Source organism: Dreissena polymorpha, chromosome 6 (assembly GCF_020536995.1).
Source record: "Dreissena polymorpha isolate Duluth1 chromosome 6, UMN_Dpol_1.0, whole genome shotgun sequence".
Classification (NCBI taxonomy): Eukaryota; Metazoa; Mollusca; class Bivalvia; order Myida; family Dreissenidae; genus Dreissena; species Dreissena polymorpha.
The window spans coordinates 68,804,736-68,832,529 of record NC_068360.1 but is presented as its reverse complement, the minus strand read 5'-3'; the positions used below and the strand labels follow the sequence as shown (position 1 = coordinate 68,832,529).

Genomic DNA, 27,794 nt, shown 5'->3' with positions numbered 1-27,794 from the left:
GTTATTAGTGGGTTCTGGTTAGACGAGTTATGGCCCTTTGAATCTTTTTAGTTGCTAAACGATCCATCGTATTATTTTGTCCAAAGTTATGCCCCCCAAGACGTTTCCTTTAATCTGAATATATAGTGCAATATTGTGACAAAAAAAACTTTCGGGAGCAACACCCGTCTCCGACGGTTTCTTGTTAAGGTATGTTTTAACTATTTGTCAAAAATATTGACGATACTCCATAACCAATTCGATAGAAAACATTTTCAAAGACAGGATTGTTATGTTGCTTGTTTGTATATAATGCAAATACATGTATTATGTTTTGAATTAGTGACATTAATTTAAGTTGTCAAATTGTAAAGACAGACAGACTTCCTTTAAAATTGTAAAGACAAACATACATTATATTCAAGACATTTATACAGTACATCATTTCCCACATCCATTTACAGATACCATGCCAATGTGTACTCTGAGGGTAAAATAACACACATTCGTAGCAACATAACACAAAGTAATGACCGGCGTCCGACGTCGTGCGCAGTTAACACTCTAAATGCTACGTGTTTTTTTTATCCGATCAGAATGAAAATTTGCCTTAATGTTTACTTTGAAATATTTATACCGTTTTCGAATCTGGGTGCGATCACATACGTCTTTAAAACATCGTTGTATGATGCAAATGTTTTACCAGAGACATAGATACGTCTCTTGTTTTACCAGGATATCCAAGTGTGTAAAGGATATCACATACCAAATATCAATGCTTCGTGTCTTAAAGTTCACACTTATTCGCGTTTTTAATGTATTCCATATAATTCTATACTTTACATTTCACCCCACATCCCTGCGGGGCCAACTTCAGCCCCATGATTTTGAACAAATTTAGTAGCGGACCATTACATAATGTTTCATGCCAAATATTACACCTATTGGTTTTGTTGTCTCAGAAAATATTGTAAGTCAATTTTCTATGTAACAAAAAAACATAACGCAAAATCATTCATTTTGCCTTAAGGTACACTAGATATAATCAATGAACTTGTTATACATATAAATAGCAATGTGACGGTTATGAACACAGCCTTTTTTCACCAAAGATAAATTCAGAGGGGGGGAATCACGTAACAAACAAGATGGCGACGTCCATGCCGAGACAGGTATTTTATGCCGATTTTTATACCCTTTATTACTTGTATTAATTCTTTAAATGCCGCTCACTTTTCAACCATATCAGCAAGAAAGTGGTTAGCGTTTGTTTCGTATTAATATTTGCTATTTATCTCGACTTTACTCGCTGCGACTTTTCTTTGCGGGAGATGTCATTTTGTGACCCGCTAAGAATAACTAGACAAAATCACGGGCACGACTCACGACTGAACTTTCTATATGTGACATTTGGTGTATAAGTGTGACGTTTAAGTTTATTCGCTTTACAGATCAGGGTTATGCTTAAGTCCGCTCATGCATGACTAAATAACGCCCTTAATATGATAGCTAGACGATACCTGGACATGGTCAACACTTGAAAGCCATATACCATAGATGACGCGACCACACATCAAAGACACAAAACAACATAACAAAATTGTGTTCAATATAAAATATACCGCTAATGACATATGGGGTCAAAACCCTCTATATATTCAATAGTATCCAAATTGAGATGCGCGTAATTTAACCCTAATGTAATTCTTATTATCACGACACAATGAATTTTGAGTCAACAATTACCACTCATAAAGTCTGGGGTCAAATCTCCCCAAAACTAAATGTTCCATTAACATAAAGGGCATACACTTGATTAAACTCTAAGTTAAATCTTATTATCACGACACAATGAATTTTGAGTTAACAATTCGCACTTATAAAATCTGGGGTCAAAACCTCCCATATATGTAATGTACCTTAACCATAATTGAAATACACTTTACTCTAAATCTTTTTTACACCGCACAATGAATTTTGAGTTAACAAACATTAACTTGCTTCTTGCTAAAATGAATGTTTATCTTCTATAACATCTTTGAAGGGCAGGCAGCCATTCAGATGATGCCATCTGTCCTGCTGGCAAATATTGGAAGAGCTCTCACGTAGTCCTCCAGTTTCTGTTTAAACAGCTCGGCATCAATAGTCCTTGTTAAATCACACTCTGGATTTTTTACAACGTACTCAACATAGATCTGAAAAAAAAGATGAAAACATCAATAGTATCATACCTAACGTCTCAAGCGAACGTTTGCTTTGATGTAATGCAAAACGTCTTGAAACAACGGCATCCTATTTACTACTAATAAGGAATAAATGCACTAGTATTTCAGAAAGAATATTTAAAATAGAAGGCCATTAATGGCCCTATATCGCTCACCTAAACCATGTTTTGAGAACATTGTTTTAATGTCTTTGGCTTTAAAACAATAACAATTCCTTTGTGCCCCCATGGTGTGACCAGTTATAATCCTGCATAAGCACCTCTTTAAGAATGTACATACCGTATATTGTGTTCTAGGCAAAGATGGCAATTTACTATGCAAGTATACAAAACTTTTGCCCCCAGTGTAGTGGAACTAATGAATTGTTAAATCCCAAATGAAACACTAATGGCTTTGTAGTTTCAGAGAAGAAAATGTGTTACAACATGGCTAAAAGCTTTGATACATTCACCTGAAATCCGAACAAAGTGAACTATTCTGGGCAAATTTTTAATGTTCGTGAAACAAGATTTCCGCGGTTGGAGACATATGCCACCAAAACGGAACTTTAAACTAGTGACCCCAATTTCAATAGGGTCATCTACTGTCTAAGGCAAATGTACATGTGAAGTATCAAGCCAATCGTTCAATACATTGACGAATTATTGATCGAAAACAATTTTCAAACATATTGTGACAGTGACCTTCACCTAGTGACTCCGATTTTGATAGGGGTCATATACTATCCACAGCCAATGCACAAGTGAAGTATCAATTTGTTGACGAATTATTGATCGGAAACGAACTGGTCTACCGACAGACTGACCGACATCCAGCCAAAACAATATACCCCTTCTTTGAAGGGGGGCATAATAAATGTTGCTTCTGACTTTGCTTTTTACCCGTCTGTCAAACTCGGCTCAGATATGAAAGTAAATATTCTGAGCAAGTTTCATAAAGATTTGACAACAAATGTTAATTTTAAATTATTCACAGGGTTTCACAAAAGCCATATACGGAAAACTGATCCACACCCTCACATTCGATTTTTTCAACGAACTGGAACCGGTGTTGACTATTTTTGGCAGAGGTTTTATAAGAAAAATGATCTGAGCAAGTTTCGTGAATATGACTTCTTAAGAGCTTTTTCTTTAATTTGATCTAACTACCTAGATATTGACCCCAAGTGATCCAGTTTCAAAATCTTCAAAGATATAATTGAATGAAATATTCTATCCAAGTTTTATGAGGATTAAGCTATAATCGAGGACTAGTCTTCAGAGAAGAATCTTAAAGTTATTTACATAATTTACAAATGGAGAATGGCAAATTTCTACACCAGGGGCATAATTTGAACAAACTATGAGGACAACACACAACACATTAAACCTCTGATTGTTGTTTCAGACATTTTTTAAGTCACTAACTATATATTAATATAAGTATTATAAATTATTCGTGTCTTTCCTATGTCGTGATCAGTTTTGAATAAAGGGTACGACGTGAACAATAATTTAGTACAATAATGCTATATGTTACACACCAAAATGACATGTACGGTTTATGAGAACTTTTTAGTAATTTACAACATACGACCATAATAAATCATGTACACAAAATAATTAGCTTTAGAAAGAAGAAACTTCAACCTGTTAAAAGGTTTCACTTAAGCCTATGTACAAGCTTGACCTATAAATCTAGGGGCAGCCATATACCCATATATCCAAACAAGGAAAACTTCCCCGCCCCCTGGTGGCTATGTTTTTAAACATACCAGAACCATTTTAATTTTCTAACTTGGCCCATATGCGTATATCACGAGAACAAATGTTCTGACAAAGTTTTATGGTGATAAGACTAAAAATGTCAATTCTAAAGTGTTCACAAAGGTTCACTCTAACTGTATATGCAAAACTGCCACATCCCCTGGCGGCCGTGTTTTTTAACGGACAACCACTTTTAAACTCGGCCGAGCAACTATTAGAACAAATGATCTGACCAAATTAAGCAAAGATTGGGCTGAACGTGTGTTTTCTTGAGTGTTCACAAGGTTTGACTAAAACGAGATAAAGAAAACTGCCCCACCCCCTGTTGGCAATGTTTTTGTGACGAACCGTTACCATTCTGGAACCTCGAGCTATCATAAGAGCAAATGTTCTGACCAAGCTTAATGAAGATTAGACTACAAATGTGACTTCTTTAGTGTTCACAAGATTCCACTACAGCAATTCAAGGAAAAATGCCTCGCCTCCTCGCAACTGAGACACTCTTCTGGGCAAGTTATGAAGATTTGACAATAAAGAATTTCTTACCATGTGACCGTTTTTTTATAACAGCACGCGACCTTGGCAACTTGACCAAGATAGCGTTGGGACAAATGTTTTAACCAAGTTTCATAAAGATTGAACAAAACATGCGGTATCTTGAGTGTGCACAGGGTAAATGTTTACAATAGACGATACCCGACGAACGACGGACAAAAGGCAATCACAAAAGCTCACTATCAGCACCTTTTGCTTGTACATCTTATAACCTTATTTTCTTATCAAGATCAAATATATATGTGTTGCCTTAACTTAAAGAGTTATTCACTTTACACTTCAATTAAAGGTTGCTTACCTAGTAACCAAATTTAAACAAAATCATTTTCATATTCGTCGAGACAATTATATCTTGATTTTTACACTAACTGATATGATATGTTGTTGATAACATAATGAGCACCTGTTATCTTATCATTAGGAACAATACACACTCTTGTCACTAAGTGATCGTGTGTTCAACTACATACTAGATTATAATCTCATAATTTATTAGCCAAAGTTTGACAGTGCAAAATTAACGTATAGTTTCACTGTACAATGTCTAAATAGCATTATCTCTCATTAGTGACTCTTAATGTGAAATGGAACCTAATTTTGAAAAGTTTAAAACTATAGTTCACAAACTTGGCTTATCCATGTCACAATCCAACTGCCTATCCATGTCACAATCCAACTATCCCAACTATCTGCATTCCTTAAAAATCAGAATTGAGACAGATGAACACAGCAGTGACGATTTGCTCCCCCTGTGTAGTGAGCATAACAAAATTAGCAACAAACGTTGCAAGTCTAAAAATCTCGCTAAATCACTTACAGTTCTGTAGATTTCATGTAGTACATCTTTGACACTTCCTACTGACAAATCAGTATTGAGGACAAACTTCAAACCACTAGCTGTCTCGTAGAGATGAAGCCTAAATTTACTGGTCTTGAAGTTTAAAAACCCATCTTTACTATATGTTCATTAAGGATAACATAGGAGTTATATCAAATATTGGTGTAGAAGCTGTTTTGTCCCAAATCACAGTGAAGCCTTGTTTGTTATCAACTTATGTGAAACTATCATGTCTGTCATGCACTTAGTAAACACACAGCATGGATTCAGTAAAGTCCAGAAAAAATGCGATACATTAATTAATGCATAGAATGAAGGCCAGTCTGTCAAGCAATCCGTAAAGACCAGTCAGTGTTACCAATGAAGACATGCACACAGTGAAGTCCGCTGAGATATGTTATTAATAGGGTCCAGTCAGCGATGCATCCATTGAAGTCCAGTAGGCCATGCACTTAATAACAAGTCAGTCTGGCAATGAGTGGAGTCGAGTTCTTCAGTGAAGTCCAGTCACTCAGTGGAGTCCAGTTAATCAGTGTAGTTCAGTAACTCAGTGTAGTTGAGTCACTCAGAGTACTTCAGTCACTCAGTGGAGTCCAGAAACTTAGTGAAGTCCAGTTACTCAGTGTAGTCCAGTTACTAAGTCATGTCCAGACACTCAGTGGATTCCAGTTACTCAGTTGAGTGCAATTACTCACTTAAGTCCAGTCACTAAGTGAGGTCCAGTAACTCTGTGAAGTCAAGTCACTCAGAGAAGTTCAGTTACTCAGTGGAGTCCAATTAATAAGCAGTATCCAATTACTCAGTGTAGTCCAGATACTCAGTGGAGTCCAACTGCTAAGTGTAGTCCAGTTACACAGAAGAGTCCAGTCACTCAGTTAAGTCCAGTTACTCAGTGGAGTCCAATTACTCAGTTGAGTCAAGTCACTCAGTAGAGTCCAGTCACTTAGTGAAATCTGGTTATGCAGTGGAGTCAAGTTACTCAGTAAAATCAAGTTACTCAGTAGAGTCCAGATTATCAGTTGAGTCAAGTTACTCAGTAGAGTCCAGATTATCAGTTGAGTCAAGTTAATCAGTAGAGTCCAGATTATCAGTTGAGTCAAGTTACTCAGTAGAGTCCAGATTATCAGTTGAGTCAAGTTACTCAGTAGAGTCCAGATTATCAGTTGAGTCAAGTTACTCAGTAGAGTCCAGATTATCAATTGAGTCAAGTTACTCAGTAGAGTCCAGATTATCAGTTGAGTAAAGTCACTCAGTGGAGTCCTGGTTACTCAGTGGAGTCAAGTTACTCAGTAGGGTCCAGATTATCAGTTGAGTCAAGTCACTCAGCGGAGTCCGGTTACTCAGTAGAGTCCTCTTACTCAGTGAAGTCAAGTTCATAAGTGTAGTCCGGTCACTCAGTGTAGTCAACTGAGTCAAGTAGGTCCGTTTACTCAGCTGAGTCCAGTTACGCAGTGCAATCCAGTCACTCAGAGTAGTCCAGTAACTCAGTATAGTCCAGTCACTCAGTGGAGTATAGTAACTCAGTAGAGTCCAGTCACTGAGTGTAGTCCAGTCACTCCATTGTCCAGTCACTCAGTGGAGTCCAGTCACTCAGTGGAGTCCAGTTACTCAGTGAAGTCAATGTACTCAGTGAAGTCAATGTATAAATGTAGTCCAGTTACTCAGTGCATTCCATTCACTCAGTGTAGTCAAAACACTTAGTGGAGTGCAGTTACTCAGTGGAGTGCAGTTACTCAGTGGAGTCCAATTACTAAGCATAGTCCAGTAACTCAGTGTAATCCAGTCACTAAGTGTAGTCCAGTAACTCAGTATAGTCCAGTCATTCAGTGCAGTCCTGTCACTCAGTGCAGTCCATTCACTCAGTGAAGTCCAGTCACTCAGTGGAGTCCAGTTACTCAGTGGAATACAGTTACTCAGTGCAGTCCAGTCACTCAGTGGAGTCCAGTTACTCAGTGAAGTCCAGTTACTCAGTGGAGTCCAGTCACTCAGTGGAGTCCAGTTACTCAGTGGAGTCCAGTCACTCATTGCAGTCCAGTCATTCAGTGGAGTCCAGTCACTCATTAGAGTCGAGTCACTCAGTGAAGTCCAGTCACTCAGTACAGTCCAGTCACTCAGTGGAGTCCAGATACTCAGTGCTGTCTAGTCACTGAGTGCAGTCGAGTCACTCAGTGGAGTCCAGTCACTCAGTGCAGTCCAGTCACTCAGTGGAGTCCAGTCACTCAGTGCAGTCCAGTCACTAAGTGGAGTCCAGTCACTCAGTGGAGTCCAGTTACTCAGTGCAGTCCAGTTACTCAGTGCAGTCCAGTCACTCAGTGGAGTCCAGTTACTCAGTGAAGTCCAGTTACTCAGTGGAGTCAATGTACTCAGTGTAGTTCAGTCACTGAGTGCAGTCGAGTCACTCAGTGCAGTCCAGTCACTCAGTGGAGTCTAGTTACTCAGTGTAGTCCAGTTACTCAATGCAGTCCAGTCACTCAGTGGAGTCCAGTTACTCAGTGTAGTTCAGTTACTCAGTGCAGTCCAGTAACTCAGTGGAGTACAGTTACTCAGTGAAGTCCAGTTACTCAGTGGAGTTCAGTCACTCAGTGAAGTCCAGTTACTCAGTGGAGTCCAGTCACTCATTGCAGTCCAGTCACTCAGTGCAGTTCAGTTACTTAGTGGAGTCCAGTCACTCAGTGGAGTCCAGTCACGCATTGCAGTCCAGTCATTCAGTGGAGTCCAGTCACTCATTGGAGTCCAGTCACTCAGTGTAGTCCAGTCACTCAGTGGAGTCCAGATACTCAGTGGAGTTCAGTCACTCGTTGCAGTCCAGTAATTCAGTGGAGTCCAGTCACTCATTGGAGTCCAGTCACTCAGTGTAGTTCAGTCACTCAGTGCAGTCCAGTCACTCAGTGGAGTCCAGTCACTCAGTGCAGTCCAGTCACTCAGTGGAGTCCAGTCACTCAGTGGAGTTCAGTTACTCAATGCAGTTCAGTCACACAGTGGAGTCCAGTCACTCAGTGCAGTCCAGTCACTCAGTGCAGTCCAGTTACTCAGTGGAGTCCAGTCACTCAGTGGAGTCCAGTTACGAAGTGCAGTCCAGTCACTTAGTGGAGTCCAGTTACTCAGTGCAGTCCAGTTACTCCATGCAGTCCAATATCTCAATGAAGTCCAGTCCATTCAGGCATTTATTATGTAAATTCCAGTCAGCCATATATTAAGTGAAGTACAGTCAGGAATGTATTAAGTGACGTCCAGTCAGGCATTTATTAAGTGAAGTCCCTTCAGGCATTTATTTACTTAAATCAAGTCAGCCATATATAAAGTTTAGTCCAGTCATGCACATATTAAAAGAAGTCCAATCAGGGATTTATTATACTTAGTTAAGTCTACCAGGCATATATAAAGTGACGTCCAGTCAGGCATATGTTAAGTGAAGTCCAGTCAGGCCTTTTTAAAGTGATGTCCAGTCAGGCATATATAAAACGAAGTCCAATCAGGAATATATTAAGTGAAGTCTAGTCAGGCATATATAAAGTGACATCCAGTCAGCCATATATTAAGTGAAGACCAGTCAGCCATATATAAAGCAAAGTCCAATCAGGCATATATTAAGTGACATCCAGTCAGCCATATATTAAGTGAAGACCAGTCAGCCATATATAAAGCGAAGTCCAATCAGGCATATATTTAGTGACGTCCAGTCATTCATATATTAAGTTAAGACCAGTCAGCCATATATAAAGCGAAGCCCAATCAGGCATATATTAAGTGAAGTCTAGTCAGGCATATATTAAGTGACATCCAGTCAGGCAAATATTAAGTGAAGACCAGTCAGCCATATATAAAGCGAAGTCCAATCAGGCATATATTAAGTGACGTCCAGTCAGCCATATATTAAGTGAAGACCAGTCAGCCATATATAAGCGAAGTCCAATCAGGCATATATTAAGTGACATCCAATCAGCCATATATTAAGTGAAGACCAGTCAGCCATATATAAAGCGAAGTCCAATCAGGCATATTTTAAGTGACATCCAGTCAGCCATATATTAAGTGAAGACCAGTCAGCCATATATAAAGCGAAGTCCAATCAGGCATATATTAAGTGACATCCAGTCAGCCATATATTAAATGAAGTCCAGTCAGAAATATATAAAGCAAAGTCCAATCAGGCATATATTAAGTGACGTCCAGACATCCATATATTAAGTGAAGTCCAGTAATGCATATATTACGTGATGACCAGTCAGCCATATACTAGTATATTAAATGAAGTCCAGTCAGGCATTCATTAAGTGTAGTCCAGTCAGCCATATATTAAGTGATGTCAAGTCAGCCATATATTAAGTAAAGTCCAGTCAGGCATTTATTAAGTGAAGTCCATAAGTGAGTCTCCCAAGAATTATCCATCTGAAGTTTCATTAAAATCCCCAAAGTGGTACAAGCGGAGATGTTATTTAAAGCACATTGTTGAAGACACCGCCATACAATACAACAAGAGCTGTGTTCGTGACACACAATGCCCCCGACTGTGCTGCTTTGAAGCCATATATTTTACCTTTGACCTTGAAAGATGACCTTGACCTTTCACCACTCAAAATGTGCAGCTTCATGAGATACACATGCATGCCAAATATGGAGTTGCGATATTCAATATTGCAAAATTTGACCTTTGACCTTGAAGGATGACCTTGACCTTTCACCACTCAAAATGTGCAGTTCCATGAGATATGCATGAATGCCAAATATCAAGTTGCTATCTTAAAGATTGCAAAATTTGACCTTTAAGGATGACCTTGACCTTTCACCACTCAAAATGTGCAGCTCCATGAGATACACATGCATGCCAAATATCAAGTTACTAAATATCAAGTTACTATCTTCATTATTGCAAAATTTGACCTTTGACCTTGAACTTTCACCCTTAAGGATGACCTTGACCTTTCACCACTCAAAATGTGCAGCTCCATGAGATACACATGCATGCCAAATATTAAGTTGCTATCTTCAATATTGCAAAAGTTATGGGCAAAGTTTAAGTTTTCGGACAGATGGACGAACGGACAGACTGACTGACGAACAGACAGACGGACAGTTCAAAAACTATATGCCACCCTTCAGGGGCATAAAAAAGTTATGGCGAAAGTAAAAGTTTTCGGACGGACAGACAGATGCCATATATTTGACCTTTGACCTTGAAGGATGACCTTGACCGTGACCTTTCCCATTTCACAATGTGCAGCTCCATGAGATACACATGCATGCCAAATATCAAGTTGCTATCTTCAATATTGCAAAAGTGATGGCCAATGTAAAAGTTTTCGGACGGACCGACAGACGCCATATATTTGACATTTTACCTTGAAGGATGACCTTGACCTTCACCTTTCACTACTCAAAATGTGCAGCTCCATGAGATACACATGCATGCAAAATATCAAGTTGCTATCTTAACAAGGACTGTTTGTAAAACATGCATGCCCCCCATATGGGCTGTCAGTTGAAGTGGCAGCCATTGTGTGAATATGTTTTTTGTCACTGTGACCTTGACCTTTGACCTAGTGACCTGAAAATTAATAGGGTCATCTGACCGGTCATGATCAATGTACCTATGAAGTTTCATGGTCCTAGGTGTAAGCATTCATTAGTTATCATCCGGAAACCATTTTACTATTTCGAGTCACTGTGACCTTGACCTTTGATCTAGTGACCTGAACATCAATGGGGTCATTTGCCAGTTATGATCAATGTACCTATAAAGTTTCATGATCCTAGGCGTAACGTTCTTGAGTTATCATCCGGAAACCATTTTTCTGTTTCAAGTCACTGTGACCTTGACCTTTGACCTAGTGACCTGAAAATCAATAGGGTCATCTGCGAGTCATGATCAATGTACCTATGAAGTTTCATTATCCTAGGCATAAGCGTTCTTGAGTTATCCGGAAACCGTTTTACTATTTTGAGTCACTGTGACCTTGACCTTCGACCTAGTGACCTGAAAATCAATAGGGGTCATCTGCCAGTCATGAGCAATGTACCTATGAAGTTTCATGATCCTAGGCCTAAGTGTTCTTGAGTTATCATCCGGAAACCATCTGGTGGACGGACAGACGGACCGACCGACCTACCGACATGTGCAAAACAATATACCCCCTCTTCTTCGAAGGGGGGGCATAAATATTAACAAGAGCACCGCCTTGCGGGTGCAGACCGCTCATCTATTTTCTTTTTAAAGGTGAAGGGACTCTCATTTTCAATCACAAAGGAGGGAGGGGTGGAGTGAAGAGGGGTGCATTGTGTGGGGGTGTGGACATTTATTACATTATCTTCCAAAAATGCGAAAAAAAGAAAAAAAATGGGGGGGGGTGGGGGGGGGGGTGGGGGGTGGGGGGATGGGGGGTGGGGGGGGGGATTCTTGGGTGCGATGGTTGGACGGTATTTCAAACATAAAATAATAAAAATAAATATTTGTGTTTTTTAAACCGTTTCAAAAAAAAAATGGGGGGGGGGGGGTGAGGTGGGGGGGTAAAGTTGTGAGGGTGTGGTGGTAATTTGTGAGATTATCTTAAAAAAAAAAAAAAAAAAAAAAAATTAGGGGGGGGGGGGGGGGATTCAGGTGGGGGTGGGGGGGTGGGGGGGGATTCTTGGGTGCGATGGTTGGACGGTATTTCAAACATAAAATTATCAAATAAATAGTTTTGTTTTTTAACCGTTTAAAAAAAAAAATTTGGGGAGGGGGTGGGGTGGGGGGGGGGGGGGTAAAGTGTGAGGGTGTGGTGGTCATTTGTGAGATGATCTTAAAAAAAAAAAAAAAAAAAAAAAAAAAAAATAGGGGGGGGGGGGGAAGGGGGTGTCACGGGCGATGGTTTGGGTGGAGTCTATTGTGGTATGTCAGGTAAGAGTAGTTTTGTCAAAGTATCAATCAAATCTAATCATAAATAAAGAAGTTATGGCAATTTTAGCAAAATTTAATAATTTGACCTTGAGAGTCAAGGTCATTCAAAGGTCAAGGTAAAATTCAACTTGCCAGGTACAGTAACCTCATGATAGCATGAAAGTATTTAAAGTTTGAAAGCAATAGCCTTGATACTTAAGAAGTAAAGTGGATCAAAACACAAAATTTAACCATATATTCAAAGTTACTAAGTCAAAAAAGGGCCATAATTCCGTAAAAATGACATCCAGAGTTATGCAACTTGTCCTTTTACTGTACCCTTATGATAGTTTGCGAGTGTTCCAAGTATGAAAGCAATATCTATGATACTTTAGGGGGTAAAGTGGACCAAAACACAAAACTTAACCAAACTTTCAATTTTCTAAGTATAAAGGGCCCATAATTCCGTCCAAATGCCAGTCAGAGTTACATAACTTTGCCTGCACAGTCCCCTTACGATAGTTAATAAGTGTTGCAAGTATGAAAGCAATAGCTTTGATACTGTAGGAATAAAGTGGACCTAAACACAAAACATAACCAAATTTTCAATTTTCTAAGTATAAAAAGGGCACATAATTCTGTCAAAATGCCAGTCAGAGTTACATTACTTTGCCTACACAGTCCCGTTATGATAGTTAGTAAGTGTTGCAAGTATGAAAGCAATAGCTTTGATACTTAAGGAATAAAATGGACCTAAACACAAAACTTAACCAAAATTTTCAATTTTCCAAGTATAAAAAGGGCACATAATTCTGTCAAAATGCACGCCAGAGTTATCTAAGTCTGCCTGCCCAGTCCCCTCATGATAGTAAGTAAGTGTACCAAGTTTGAATGCAATAGCATTGATACTTTCTGAAAAAAGTGGACCTAAACGCAAAACTTAACCAAAATTTTCAATTTTCTTAGTATAAAAAGGGCACATAATTCAGTCAAAATGCACGCCAGAGTTATCTAACTTTGCCTGCCCAGTCCCCTCATGATAGTAAGTAAGTGTACCAAGTTTGAATGCAATAGCATTGATATTTTCTGAGAAAAGTGGACCTAAACGCAAAACTTAACCGGACGCCAATGCCAACGCCGACGCCAACGCCGACGCCGACACCAAGGTGATAACAATAGCTCATTTTTTTTTTTCAAAAAATAGATGAGCTAAAAAAGTTATGGCCAATGTTAAAGTTTTCGGACGGACAGACAGACGCCATATATTTCACATTTGACCTTGAAGAATGACCTTGACCTTCGTCTTTCACCACTCAAAATGTTCAGCTCCATGAGATACACATGCATGCCAAATATCAAGTTGCTATCTTGAATATTGAAAAAGTTATGGCCAATGTTAAAGTTTTGACGGACGGACAGACGCCATATATTTGACATTTGACCTTGAAGGATGACCTTGACCTTCACCTTTCACCACTCAAAATGTGCAGCGCCATGAGAAAAAGTTATGGCCATAAAAGTTTTCGGACGGACAGACTGACACACTGACTGACTGACCGACAGTTCAACTGCTATACATGTATGCCACCCTACCGGGGGCATAAAAACTACCACGCCCATGAGCCATGTACCACAATAGCTCACCATGAGCTCTTAGTGCTCAGGTGAGCTTATAAAAGTTAAGTTTTGGTACTGAATAGAAGGGTCCCTTAGGTTAATGAAAACAATTAACTTTTTTCTAGGTATTATTTATATTAATGATTTTAGTAACATAAACTGTGTATTGGATCACATTATAAAACACACTTTTATTTTCTTAATTTGACTGTTTGCCTATAATATTCTTGATCAACAATTTGCAAACAGCAGCAACCCTACAACAGCTGAAGGATACACATCTGTTGGACTGATTCTGGTGACAAAAGACTTGATGGAAAACAGCATCCCATACATCAGCTTGAACTCCTGCAACAAAACATGGCAACATTAGAACAATCTAAGACAACCTTCGCTAAGAACATATTTACATAGTACCATATAGTTGTATAGAATAAGGGCGACATAACTGAGAACTTCAGAGAAGGCACCAAAGACTTGCCTTTGATATTTTTATGTTCTCTGAATATTTTCAATTCATTTTAGAAATCTAATTTTGAAACAAGAGCTGCCTCCATAGGGTGACATATGCCCCCAATAAACGCTTTGATAGAAGTTATTGAAATGCACTCAGTGTCCCCCTGACCTAGTTTTTGACCCGGCATGACCCAGTGCAATTAGAACAATTAGATATTGTCTAGATACAACTTCTGACCAAATTTGGTGAAGATCAGATGAAAACTACTTCTACTAGAGAGCGGTTACCATACTAAATCCTTGAAATGCACTAAGTGACCCCGTGACCTAGTTTTTGACCCGGCATGACCCATATTCGAACTGAACCTAGATATTGTCTTGATACAACTTCTGACCAAGTTTGGTAAAGATCAGATGAAAACTACTTCAATTAGAGAGCGGACACCATGCTAAATCCTTGAAATGCACTAAGTGACTCCATGACCTATTTTTTGACCCGTCATTACCCATATTCGAACTTGACCTAGATATTGTCTAGATACAACTTCTGACCAAGTTTGGTAAAGATCTGATGAAAACTATTTGAAATAGAGAGCGGACACGAAAAGTGTGACAAACTGACAGACAGACGGACAGTGCGAAAAGTATATATCCGCCTTTTCTTCGAAAGGGGACTGACAACCAAGGCCTGTGGTTTATCAAATAGATGATAGCCAGAGTTCATCATGTATCTATGGACATAAGTCCACAGGTATGTAACAAACCCTACCATTCACAAATTAGTGCAGGAAAGAAATGATTATTATATCATTTAAAAAAAAACACTTTGACAAATCAATAATTTTAATTATAAATAATCCAAATAAAAAAATTGTACAGTAACTGTGAAAAGAACTTAAATTCTTGGTAAGGAAATATATAATATGAGAATTATAATTATATAAATTACTTTCCTTTAAAATAATTGTCTCTAAGAAATCTCTATTTTTAGTAGCAAATAATTAAAAGCCACTACCGTGACTGTAGATTCACCACTCAAAATGTGCAGCATGCCAAATATCAAGTTGCTATGTTCAATATTAAATAATTATCTCCCTTTAAAGCTTATTACTTCCCTTAGATTTGTATTTTTTACCTTAAACCTTGAAGGATGACCTTGACCTTTAACCACGATGTGTTTGTCAGATACACAATGCCGTCTACAGTGCCGCTTTGATTTATTTAACAAAAATATATAAATTGGCAGGTCAGATAATTATGTCAATTTAAAGCTTATTAGTTCCCTTGGCCTAGAAATTGTCTAGATACAACTTCTGACAAAGTTTCATAAAGATCGGATGAAAAGTATTTGAAATAGAGAGCAGACACGAAAACTGTGACGGACAGACTTACAGACGGACAGTGCTATATACCCCCTTTTCTTCGAAAGGGGGCATAAAAATGAAGTTATTATCCCCACGCTTTTTGAAAAGCGTGGCTTTTTGAAAAGCGTGGGAATATTGTGGTATCTCCGCCGTCTGTGTGTCTGTCTGTCTGTCCGTCCGTCCTGGCCACTATCTCCTCCTACACTATTAGCACTAGAACCTTGAAACTTACACACATGGTAGCTATGAGCATATGTGCGACCCTGTACTATTTGGAATTTTGATCTGACCCCTGGGTCAAAAGTTATGGGGGTTGGGGTGGGGCCTGGTCAGAGATTTTCACTCATTTTTTTATGTTATTTTACATAAACTTCTTCATTTCTACACCAATTTTCTTCAAATTGGTATTGAACAACTCTTATGACAATACGGTCAATCTCAACTATGCATGGCCCCATTACCAACCCCGGGGCATCCCCCCAACATAGGCCACGCCCACCCAAAATTGCCGTTTACTATAACTTCTTCATTTCTACACCGATTTACTTCAAATTGATACTGAACATCTCTTATGACAATACGGTCAATCTCAACTATGCATGGCCCCATTACCAACCCAGGGGCATGCCCGCCCACATAGACCACGCCCACCAAAAATTGCCTTTCACCATAACTTCTTCATTTTTACACTGATTTACTTCAAATTGATAATGAACATCTCTTATGACAATACGGTCCATCTCAACTTCCAACCCTGGGGCGCCCCCTGGGTCAAACATGCGGCGTATGGATACGCGTCGGCCTCTGCCGCGTCATTTCTAGTTTAAACATGAAAATAAGCCTTAAGTTTCTTCCCTCTTTCCATTAAATCTTAATTTATTGAGATAAACATCAATTAAATGTATTATGCAACGGTAGGCATATTTCTTCATCTGGCATTTACTTTTTTGACATCCAAGCACATTACACACAAGAATCTGATATAATTGAGTCATACATATTTGATTTTGTCTTTACTGCCACCTTGACTTATTTTTAAACCTACCAACCCGACTTGAAACAGGAGGGCCATGACACTCACCTGTTTTAGTTTAAACATATTTATTTCTTTTGGCAAACACAGTGTACATCAAGTAATTTACAAAACAATCAGTGTAAGAAAAGGATTGAAACGAAAGAAATAAATCTTATATAGTTTCTCTCCTTGCAGTAATAGTTACGCAATATATGGGTGTATTATAAGACTAGTTAGCAGTGGATATGCCAGAAATAAGAGCTATACGCGATAAATCTGAAAAATAAAAAGTGTTGAAAGAGAAATATGGGGATGAAGGACTGTTTATGTAAGAGATCGTACATGAGGTTGCAGCAATTTGTGACTGGGTCAGTATCAGATTGTTATGAAAAGCGCCTGGATTCTTTAATATATTGTTGTACACATTTAAATATTTTGGAGTTTTCCTTTTCGTCGAGGTGCGAACATCCAAAGAGTAGTGTATCGAGTTCCACATCACTAGTTATACCGGTTATGATGTTAATAAATTCAGTGCGAATGTGGTTATATTTCGGACATAGGAAAAAAAAGTGGTTAGTAGTTTCAATAGCACCACAAGAGCAAAGAGGCGACGAGATAATGTTTTTCGCAAAAAGGTGATCATTTAGCGCACTTGATTTGGTTCTTAACCGCGTGTGAGTTAGTTGGAGATAGCGTTTACCTACATAATAATACGCCGGAGTTTTAACTAAGGTTCTGTTTAACTTGGATTTAAAGATGTTTAGCGATTCACTATTTTTAACCTCGTCTGGTAATGTGTTCCACTTTCGTATTACTGCGGGAACGAATGAATTATAATAAAGGGTTGATCTACATTCGGTAGTGCGTAAATCATTTGCATTTCGAAGATTATACCTCGCAATAGATCCTACCTGTTGGGGTACCAGATCGGATAAGTATTGAGGACTTAGAGAGTTTTGCATTTTGTAAAATAATATGAGTTTATGTTTATCGCGTCGATCTTGCAGCGGTTCCCAGTTAATTTCGTGTTGCAAATCATTTAGGGACACTAATTTGGTTGCTCCACAGGCAATTCGCGCTGCTTCGTTTTGAATTTTATCCAGTTCATATTTTTCTTCTTGTGTGCAATTATCCCAGATAACATCTGAATATTCGATAAGTGGGCGAATAAAGGACTTATAAATGATTTCTAAAGATTTTCGGTCAAGCTTAAATTTTAGTTTGCGCATAATATTGATTCTACCCCATGCTTTATCAGTTATATATTTAAGATGTATGTGCCATTTACAATCCTTCGACAGGAAGACTCCTAGATGCTTGTGGGAACTAACACCAGGTATTTGTGTAGCGAGCATTGTGAAGTTGTATTGATTAGGTTGTTGCTTTCTGGAGAATGTAAGTGATTCTGATTTAGATGGATTAAATAGAACATGCCATTTTAAAGCCCAGTTAGAAATTTTATTGATATCATTTTGTAATATTGCATTTGAATGGTTGGGCTCGTCTATAATAATGTACAGGGATGTGTCGTCAGCGAATAGACGGATGCTACTTTGGATATCATTTACAATATCGTTTATGAAGATTAAAAATAGGAGGGGCCCAAGTATAGAGCCCTGGGGAACCCCGGCCTCTAGTAAAGCCCAATTAGAGACGGCGCCTGGAATGACTACTCGTTGGCGTCTACCATTAAGATAATTTTGAATCCAAGATAGCAGCTTACCGCGGATGCCATAGGCATGGAGTTTAAGTAATAGACCCTGGTGCCATACTTTGTCAAAGGCTTTGCTTATGTCAAAGAAAACAGCTTTGACCTCTAATCCATTGTCAAGGGCTTTGCAAAACGTATCATATATATAAGTGAGTTGGTTGGTGGTTGAGTCCCCCGGCAGAAAACCGGACTGGAATGGGGTAAGAATTTTGTTACTTACAAGATGATTGTACACATGTTTAAATATTATTTTTTCAAAGACTTTTTCCATCGTGTTAAGTAGAGAAATTGGTCGGTAGTTACTCACTTCTTTAGGATCACCTTTTTTAAGTACTGCAGTGACATTAGCTTCTTTCCAACAGCTTGGCATTATACATTTGTTAAGTGAGAAGTTAAAAAAATCACATAAAGGAGTGGATAATTCAGCTCGACATTCCTTTAAAATATGGTTACTTATGCCGTCAGGTCCTGATGCTTTGTCAACAGAAAGAGACTTAAGGATGTCATGGACATCAGAAGGTGAAATAATAAAAGTTTCTAAAGAGTTAGTAATTGGAGCATAAGTGAGCTCTGGTGTACCTACGTTATCAATGTTAATAATTGATTGACTTTGAAAGAATGTATTTAAAATGTTCGCCTTTTCAAAACAATCAGTCACGGTGGAGTTGTCCAATGGATTAATAATATGAGAGTTCATGTTATTATTAGGTTTATTGATAAAGGACTTAAGTATTTTCCACCAGTTCTTAGGTGTGTCATTATTTTCTTTAAGTTTATCGCTTAGACTGTCGTAGTACTGATTTTTCGCTTGGCGAATAAAAGATATTGTCTGGTTTCTGATTGTTCGAAACTTGGACCAATGATAATCACTTTTTTTAGTTTTTGCAATACGGTAAGCCCGTTTGCGTTTTCTAATCATTCGACGTATATGTGTATTTAGCCATGGAGCATTACGCGGTTTGATTTTTATAACCCTGTTTGGGATACAAAGTTTGGCATTACGAATAATAGTGTCGGTGATATTAGTACAATATGTGTCAGTATCCAAACTTGAAATTGTATTCCAATTAAGTGAAGAAAACGTTTCACGTAGCAAATCGTAGTTACCATCCTCATAGCTCCATATATGACGCTCGTATACGTTCGCATTTGGCTTTTTATATTTAAAAAGACCATATATAGGACAATGATAGCGTTGTTGTTGATCAAGAAAGGGCTCACCAACACCTGACACTACCAAGCTGTTGGGGTTTGTTAATAGCAATAGGTCAAGAATTGATGAGGATCTTTCCGTAAAATGCGTAGGTTCATTGATAACTTGAACAAGATTGTATTCTAGGCACCAGGAGTCAAGCTTTCTTACTAGTATTGGTTGACTATTATTCATATTGAAGTCACCGGTTATAATGATGTCAGATATACCAGTTTCGATTGCCAAACCAATCGAGTCGTCAATTAAGTTGGTATATGATGCATCCGCGTTTGGTGGTCTATAAAATATTCCAAATAAAACACGCTTCATACTCAGCAAGTGGAGCTCAATCCAATGCACTCACCTGTTTTCAATCTACACCAATAGTTAAGGCTTGACTAGGGGACCTAGTATTTTAATGTTACTGACATAAATGTAGTCAAACATTTCCTCTCAAATTTGGAAAAGATATTGTCAAGAAAAACATTCTCACCTGGTGATCTAATTTTGTACTACATGTTACACATATTATAACTTTGCAAAGATATAGTCACATTCTAACCAAGTTTCATCAAAATTCGATAAGAAATGAGGCTTCTTGAGTGGTCACTAGATTTTTCTAAGATTTTACATATTGACCCAGTGTTATGGATGCACGTTACCCAGATTCAAACTCAGCCTGCATATTTTAAAGATAAAATTTCTGATAAACTTTCATAAAGATTGAATGAAAAATCTGTCCTCTACAGTGGTAACAAATAGACAAAGGATACACTATGCCAATCGCCAGACCAATACAGAACACAATATGTCGCATGGGCACTAGGTGCCCAGCTGAGTTAAAGACATACAACAAAAGACCCTGTAGGGCTCACTTTAGTTCAAGACATACAAGAATTGTAAAAGATTTTATCAAGGACCAAAGTCTATACTTCACCTGACGCAGTTTAAACTTCACCTCAATAATGGTCAAGGCATGGTAAAGGATTTGGCCTGGTAACCTTCCCACACACCATTTTCCATTTCACAATATATTAAAATATCTGCTGTCTGTCAAAGCAATGAATTGACAGGTATTTGCAGACTATTTGCACAAATTATCTGCAAACTAATTGTATACATGAATTATAGAATGCAAAAGGTTTAGAAACAAATGCTTTATTATTGCAGCTTACACAAAGATGTTTTCTTAAATTGTCGTATGGTAAGTATGATCACTTGGTCCCCGTTAACACTGTTGCTTCTTAACCACATCATTAAGTATCGACCTGCCCCTGTAATCTTTCAGGGGAAAATATTTAATTATTATTAAGTATTTAATTGATCCAAATAGACCAGTGCATGATGGTCAATGAGACCTTAACTGAAAGACAATTTAAAGACAATTCATGTCTGGTTGCCATAAAATGGACAAGGTTACTCCGTCAAGGGAGTGCTGACGATTTGGCAAACATATTCTTAATTGCCGCTCTTGATGTCATTAACTGTCGACCTGAACCTCAGAACGGTTTCCCCATTACGTTGAGCGTACTGACTACCGCCGTCCTCGAACATTTCCATTGTGTTCATGAGGCCATCCCCTTGAAGTCCTGGATTGCATCACTACTCCAGGTCCGCCCGTCCATCCTCTACGCTGCCAAATCTGCTGTCCCGCTGCTCCCGTCCCACTTCTGGAGATTATAGTGGCAACCCCTAAACCACTATATCTTCATACCCTACGGACAATTAGCAATCAGCTTGGGGAACCCCGATCTTCGAGTTCTGGGAGACAGCGAAGTCCCATCCCACTCTTGGCTATAACAGTGACAACCTGTAAACCACTATATCTTCATCCCCTTCCGACAATAAGCATTCCAATTGGGGAACCCCAACCTTCAAAGTTCTGAGAGACAGCGCACTTAGCGGAAGAGGATGACCAGCTTAAGGAATGACTGATCGGCCTGCAGAAGTTTTCCTATCGGATGCTCCTCAGAGGATGTAGTGAAAACCACTTTTCAGCTATGGACAATTAGCATTTCGCTTGACGATTCTTCTGAGAAGACTTGAAGAAAATCTTCTGCAGGTGACTCTTGCCTCCGTCGCTAGGTGCACGCTCCGGCTGCTGACTGAGAGAGTGTTAACAAGATTTTACTATAGCCATATTTTTTTTATAACAGATAGTTGTCATTCCAACTAGTTTTATTTAGCACAGAAAATTGTTGTTCTTCTTTTTTTAAATATTACCAGTGAAATAAATGTTCAATCATACCATTTAATTTAGTGCTCTCCACTTTCTTTAATAAACCTGAGCAGAATATTTTGACCAACTTATCATGTGGTGTATTTGCCTTGTTATTTAGTATAAATATAATATGTTCTTTAGTTCCTGACTTTCTGTACAGTTAAATGATAACGGACAGACAAATAGTCCGACTGCTATAATTCATCCTACAAGGCGCGTAAAAATCACTTAAATATCTTAAACAGTTGTGTAAAAAAACACTCCGGAAAACAGTTCTTATAGAGAAAGTCCAAGGCCCATAACATCAATGGAACATACTCAATGTCACACTTCATCTGCAGGTCATGTAGGTAGACAAACAGACAGAAAATCAGCTCAATATCTGAAAGTGTTGCGTAAACAAAACACTCAGGAAAATGGTTATTATAGAGCAAAGTCCAATCTAATATCAGAGTTTTAGGCGATGGTGGTTAATCTGTGTGAAAGTAAAAATGTGTAGAAGATGATAAACATGTTATCAGGAATTTACTTTGAAACTTTAGATGAGGTTGAATTCAAAGAGAATATACTATTATGGTTATATGTCAGTCCTACTTTATGATACATTTCTTAATAAACGTTATTGATTTTCAAAGTTTGCTTTCCTAGGTTTTATTTCTTGTTTTGATAAGAAGTATTTACATTTCAATAACGTTTGAGAGTCAACTAAGGTTAATAAGAAAATACATATGGTTAATAAGAAAATACATATTTAAACAACAATGTAATGAATCTGGGTTTAAAATGAGCACACATATAGTAATTGCAGACAAATAATGACAGCGCCGTATGCAGGAATTTTCTACTGGGAGGTGGCGTGAGGGGTCTCCCCTCCCTTATTTTAGTTTTTTTGTGGCACCTTTTAAGGTGAATGTTAATGTTTAAAAACCTTGTAATAAAAATTCATGCAATATAACAAGTAAATCAGCTTAAATCAGCATCTTTCTGAAGTCGAAAGCTTTACACATTGGTGTGAAATTCACACCAATGTTTAAGGCTTTAGATTTCATACATTACGATGTATGATGTTTGATGAAGAAGCATTTTCGAAACATTAAAATGCTGGGACCCATTGGTGGTACCTTTTAATTAAAATATATTGCAAACCTTTTGATTGAATTATATTTTTTTAAACAGATACATTATAAATGTATTAATTTGCAGATATAATGGATTTTTCTTTCACCTCAACCCTTTAAAAGTATTTTTTTAATGCAAAATATTGTTTTATCTTTGACTTGAGATTGTTTCACTGTTTTTCGAAAGCACTGACAGCCAGTGATTTCGACGATTATATTCAATCTAGATGCCCGCTACTTTTCCCCCCAAGTATCAATTGAAATGGTGCAAATACACCCATTTTATTGCTTAATCGCTGGCTACTTTGATTATATAACTGGCCACTCAAATTTTCCTGGAGAATATCATGTGAACGACTGTTTATCTAAATAATTACAATAGTAATCATGTTAGTGCTGACCTCAATTCCCATATTCAAATCACTCAGGAAGCCAAAGGACACCTATGAAAACGAAAAATACAAGACCTTGGTAAAAATGTAGTATCCTTATGAAAATGTCTTATTTTTTTATACATTTAACAACAATTTACAAACATGCTATACACAACAGTGTCAGAAGGCGAGTTTTTTTAGAGGCAAACGAAAGACTTAAGTCGCTTTTACAAGTGCACATATCCTTCATTCCTTGTTCAGTCAGGTTTTGAACAGTATAAGTTTCACATTATTTCATTAAACTGTTTCTTCCCTAAAACTGTTCCAAAACAAAATAGCTCTTATTGAGAAATAATTAAATCTGATGTTCTTCTTGCACTTGGGTATTTGAAGTTTAAAAGAATGAGCAGAGTCTGATTTAAATTAAACGCTGACTGTAGATAAGCTTCAGGGTCTGAAAAGCTGGTAAGTTAACCCAAAAATACAATGTAACTGCCCAATACAATCATTAAGATATAGATATTTAACATTGTAATATAGCCTCTTTTTCTGTATATTTATCCACTTAACACATAAACAGATTATATATTATAAATGAACACAATTCAAACAAGAATGACGGCTTTTTCTTGAAGTTTAATGTGTTTCCTTATAAATTAAAGACAGTAGATGCATAGATAATAATTTTTTGTAGTTACAGGCAGATTTTAGGATGGTACCCTTGCAACCATAAATTTGTTAGATCTTTCCTTTCAATCTGTTCAGTCTCCATTTTGATAAGAAAACATCTGCATTTTCAAGCAATTTTGATATATACTTCATAAGAAGCTTTCCTTACCTGGCAAACACACAACCGTTCATTATTTGAAATTAAGATTGTGCAATATCTTTGGTTTTTACAAACTGTGTGTAGCAATTTGCATAGAAATCCTTTTAAATTTTTCATGTTTTTACACAAAATGTACAGTCAAGTGACCATTACCGGATCAGTAGCGTAATTAAGTTGTTCTGGTAAAAAGCAATAAATGTTTTGAGACTTCTTTTACACCAGTTTGATTAAATATTACCTTTGCTTACTAATTCATCACATAGTCTTATTTTTAAACGCAGGCAAAATGTTTTTGTGATACCTTTTTTCGCTGCAGAATTCATGCATTAACGGATCAGTTGTAGCCATAACGGATCACATGACTTAAACCACTCAGGGGGCATCTAACACGCTATTTGAACTGTCGAAACATGAAATGTGTTGTTTACAATGACCAAGTTACATTGCCAGTTATAAATTATATTCATTTTTTTGTTATTAATTCAGGGGTTTTTATCTGATTTTGGGGAAAGGGCCTGGCCTTTTTTGAGGGGAAAAAAATCGCGCAAAACGTCGAATTTTGGGGAAAAAAATTGTGCGAAAAGCTGGATTTTGGGGAAAATAAGCAAAGTCTAAAATAATCAATTTAACATATTTTACTGTTTTTAAAACAAATTCAAGGCAACAGATAATTTAATTATGCAAGATTTTTCTAGTTTCTACAGTGGATCAGGTTAACTTATATATTTAAAGGTAAAAAAAAAAAAAAAAAAAAAAAAAATTTTTTTTTTTTTTTAAGGGGAAAATGAAATCTAGGGGAAAATTTACCAGCTGAGGGGAAAAAAAATCCGAGGGGAAAGGGCCGATTTTCGGCGGGTCCCAAAGAAGGAAAAAAAAACCTGTAATTGTTTTCTATATATGATCTTGTATCTACACTTTACGCATGGTGTTCTTGTGTGAATTATCTGTTCAAAATCCTAAAAAGATGGAACAGATATGGGCATCTTATAGTAAATTGTTTGAATCATATCTAATCATCGATATTGAACATGGAACATAAATACAACATTCAGATTGAGATCATTTATTGTAAGAATCAACAAGATTTGCATATATTTTAATATAATGTATTATCAATACGCATTTTATCACGCTTGATCCATTATTGCCCTAATTCTTCATTTCATTTATGGTGTTAAAAAATCTTAAAACACGAATCAAAACTGAAATTGACTTTTGCAGGCAGAAAGACTACCAAATGGCTTTTAAATGAGTGCGTAAACTTCTAACTTTCCAACAGAATTATGGCATGTGGCCGCGAAAAATGTTCAACATCGATTTGGAAACGAGACGGAAGTCATCAAAGTCGTATATACATGTCAGCAAAACATACCGAAATGTTTGACAAAGAGTAGCTCCGATTACGACTCAATCAATGCGTTTTAAAGAACAGGCCTTGAAAATGCTGTGTGCAAAATATTATCTTAAGATGTCAACTATTTATCGCGATACGCAGTCTTGAACATCAAAGTGATCCGATATGGGTAATGATCAGGTAATGGTAACTTGACTGTATTTCCCCTCATTTCGACAACAAAAGAAGATTTTTGTAACAGAACTGTCCCAATACAGATAACTGACGTTAATATTATAAGAAATCCTAATTTATTTCAAATATAAAGGGGTGGATGAATCTCTTGGAATAGATGAAACAATGGGAAAGGATACACCTGATTTTCGGGGTAATTTCATTTGGTTTATCCGAATTGTAACGTCCGAATTGCAGTAAAGGTACTTTTAATTGAAATTCAGAAATAAATTGAAGTATCTTGGCCAACCTCATCTCTAGGCATGCCCGATTGTTTCTTTCTGTTCCATTCCCCATAGTATAAACACGTTCCAATTCTGTCAAAAATATACAAGTTATAAATTGTCATTGTTGTTGAATCTAATTATGGCGTCGTTGTCGCCTATGGTCTCGTTGTGCTTTGACGACTGTTGAAGTCGTTTTCATCTATGTACAAAAATTTCTCTTGTTGCATTTTCACTTGATGCTTTTTTACACTTTATGTCATTAACATCTAAAGTCTGTTTGTTTCCATGATGAATTTACCAAATGAATTGAACAGTTCTTCTTTTGCATGTAAAGTAATGTCCGGTATCTCTCCAACTAAAGTTGCCAGTGTAATATCAGAACATGATATATTATTTCTATGTAATATTTCTTCAGTTCTGTATTGAAGACTTGATCTTTCTTGTGAGTATTTTGAACAGTCAAATATGAAGTGTTTTATAGTTTCTGGTGTTCTACATGCTTCACACTCCACATCTTCGCTGTTTGTAATCTTGGACCAGTGAGCTTTTAAGCGAGTATGTCCACTAAGTAATTGGTTCACTACATTGAATAGTTTTCTATTTTTTTCTCCAACGCAAGCTCTGGATCCCGGTATACGCATCTAGTAAAGTCTCTCAGGTAGGATTTTAATAATTGTTTTTTTTTTGTGTGTGTGTGTGTCATGCGTGAAGGAGGAAATTACTGTGCCAAAGTAGGTTTATCGAAGTGTTTGGTTGCCTGTACAAAGCGACTTAGCTCTTCACCTATCAGTATGCGGTTCTGTGTCCAGGGGTCATCAGTATTTCCAAAGACCTATAGATAGGTCTTTGGTATTTCGAGTTGTAGTGAGTAGAAGTCTATCTGTTACCTCTTTTGGTCTGATTCCTAATCTGTTGTATAAGTTAGTGAACTATGTTTCTCTTTCTCGTGTGTAGTTTTCGCATTGGAGCAGGAAGTGTTCCACTGATTCTGGCTCGCCGCATTCGTAAAAGGGGTCATCTGCTAAACCAAGCTTATGCATATGTTCACCGAGACGACAGTGACCGCTTTAAAGCTGGAGTAGGACGCGTTGTGTTTCGCATTCATGAAGTCCAAGTTTTTTCGTTGGTGGTGTATTTGAGATTTATTTACAGGTCGTCCAGCGTCTTCTCGACTACAGATGTATCGACCTGCCCCTGTGAGCCTTCAGGGGAGAAAATAAGGTCATATTATACATCATAGCACGATGGCCAATGAGACCTTAATGTGACTAGATGCTTTTTTTTTTTTTTTTTTTTTTTTTTTTAATGGATTATGTAGTGCTTTGCCTTTTATCAAAATGGTTTTTGCAGTATTCCTACTATCTCTAGATTATCATTATCCTTATTGGCATTAATGTTAATTCCTTATAGTTTGTGTGTGGTTTTTGTGCTCTCCGCCCCAAGAGGTGTTAGTGGGGGTTCGAGCGGGATACAGAGGGCGCCCCGATTCCAGAGGCGCCCCTGGTTCTTTTAAGTGCCCGGTGTACAGCACCGATACACTGCACCCCCGTTTAACGTCCCTCGCGGAGGACTTGTTAGTACATAAACATAGATTAGAACAGATATTACTCTATTGCCCTGTGTCTTGGTGTAAATTCACATGGGCTCTCTCTGTTGTGCTGTTGGATATTGTCAGGTGTTTAATGGTGTTGCAAGGGTCAGAATAGTTTTGAAGTTTAATATAGTAAAAAAGGGGCTGCGTTTGTGTGGTTGGACCGAGATGACTGGTTGGTTGTTAGGGGTACAGGGAGGACAATATCTGGTTCTACACTTTCTTTCTTTGGGAGACAATTTATTTGTTTTTGAGAGAGAGAGAGAGAGCGCACGTTCTTCTTCCTGTTTATATTGCTAGTGGTTACACAGATGGTA

At 37.6% G+C, this 27,794-nt stretch overlaps 1 protein-coding gene and 1 long non-coding RNA gene across 2 annotated transcripts; both read right to left on the bottom strand.

The window, feature by feature from the left end:
* Positions 1-393: 393 nt before the first annotated feature.
* Positions 394-26,071, bottom strand: LOC127836577 (trafficking protein particle complex subunit 1-like). The gene is made up of 4 exons (XM_052363236.1): positions 25,910-26,071; positions 14,090-14,160; positions 5,322-5,460; positions 394-2,174 (listed from the first exon to the last, which is right to left on the bottom strand). Exons 1-4 carry the CDS (start codon positions 26,006-26,008, stop codon positions 2,037-2,039), a joined length of 447 nt encoding a protein of 148 aa, XP_052219196.1. The 5' UTR covers positions 26,009-26,071; the 3' UTR covers positions 394-2,036.
* On the bottom strand, positions 16,649-25,915 carry LOC127836578 (uncharacterized). The gene is made up of 3 exons (XR_008028830.1): positions 25,800-25,915; positions 19,915-21,655; positions 16,649-16,713 (listed from the first exon to the last, which is right to left on the bottom strand). It is a non-coding gene; the product is annotated as an uncharacterized LOC127836578 (long non-coding RNA).
* Positions 26,072-27,794: the final 1,723 nt, after the last annotated feature.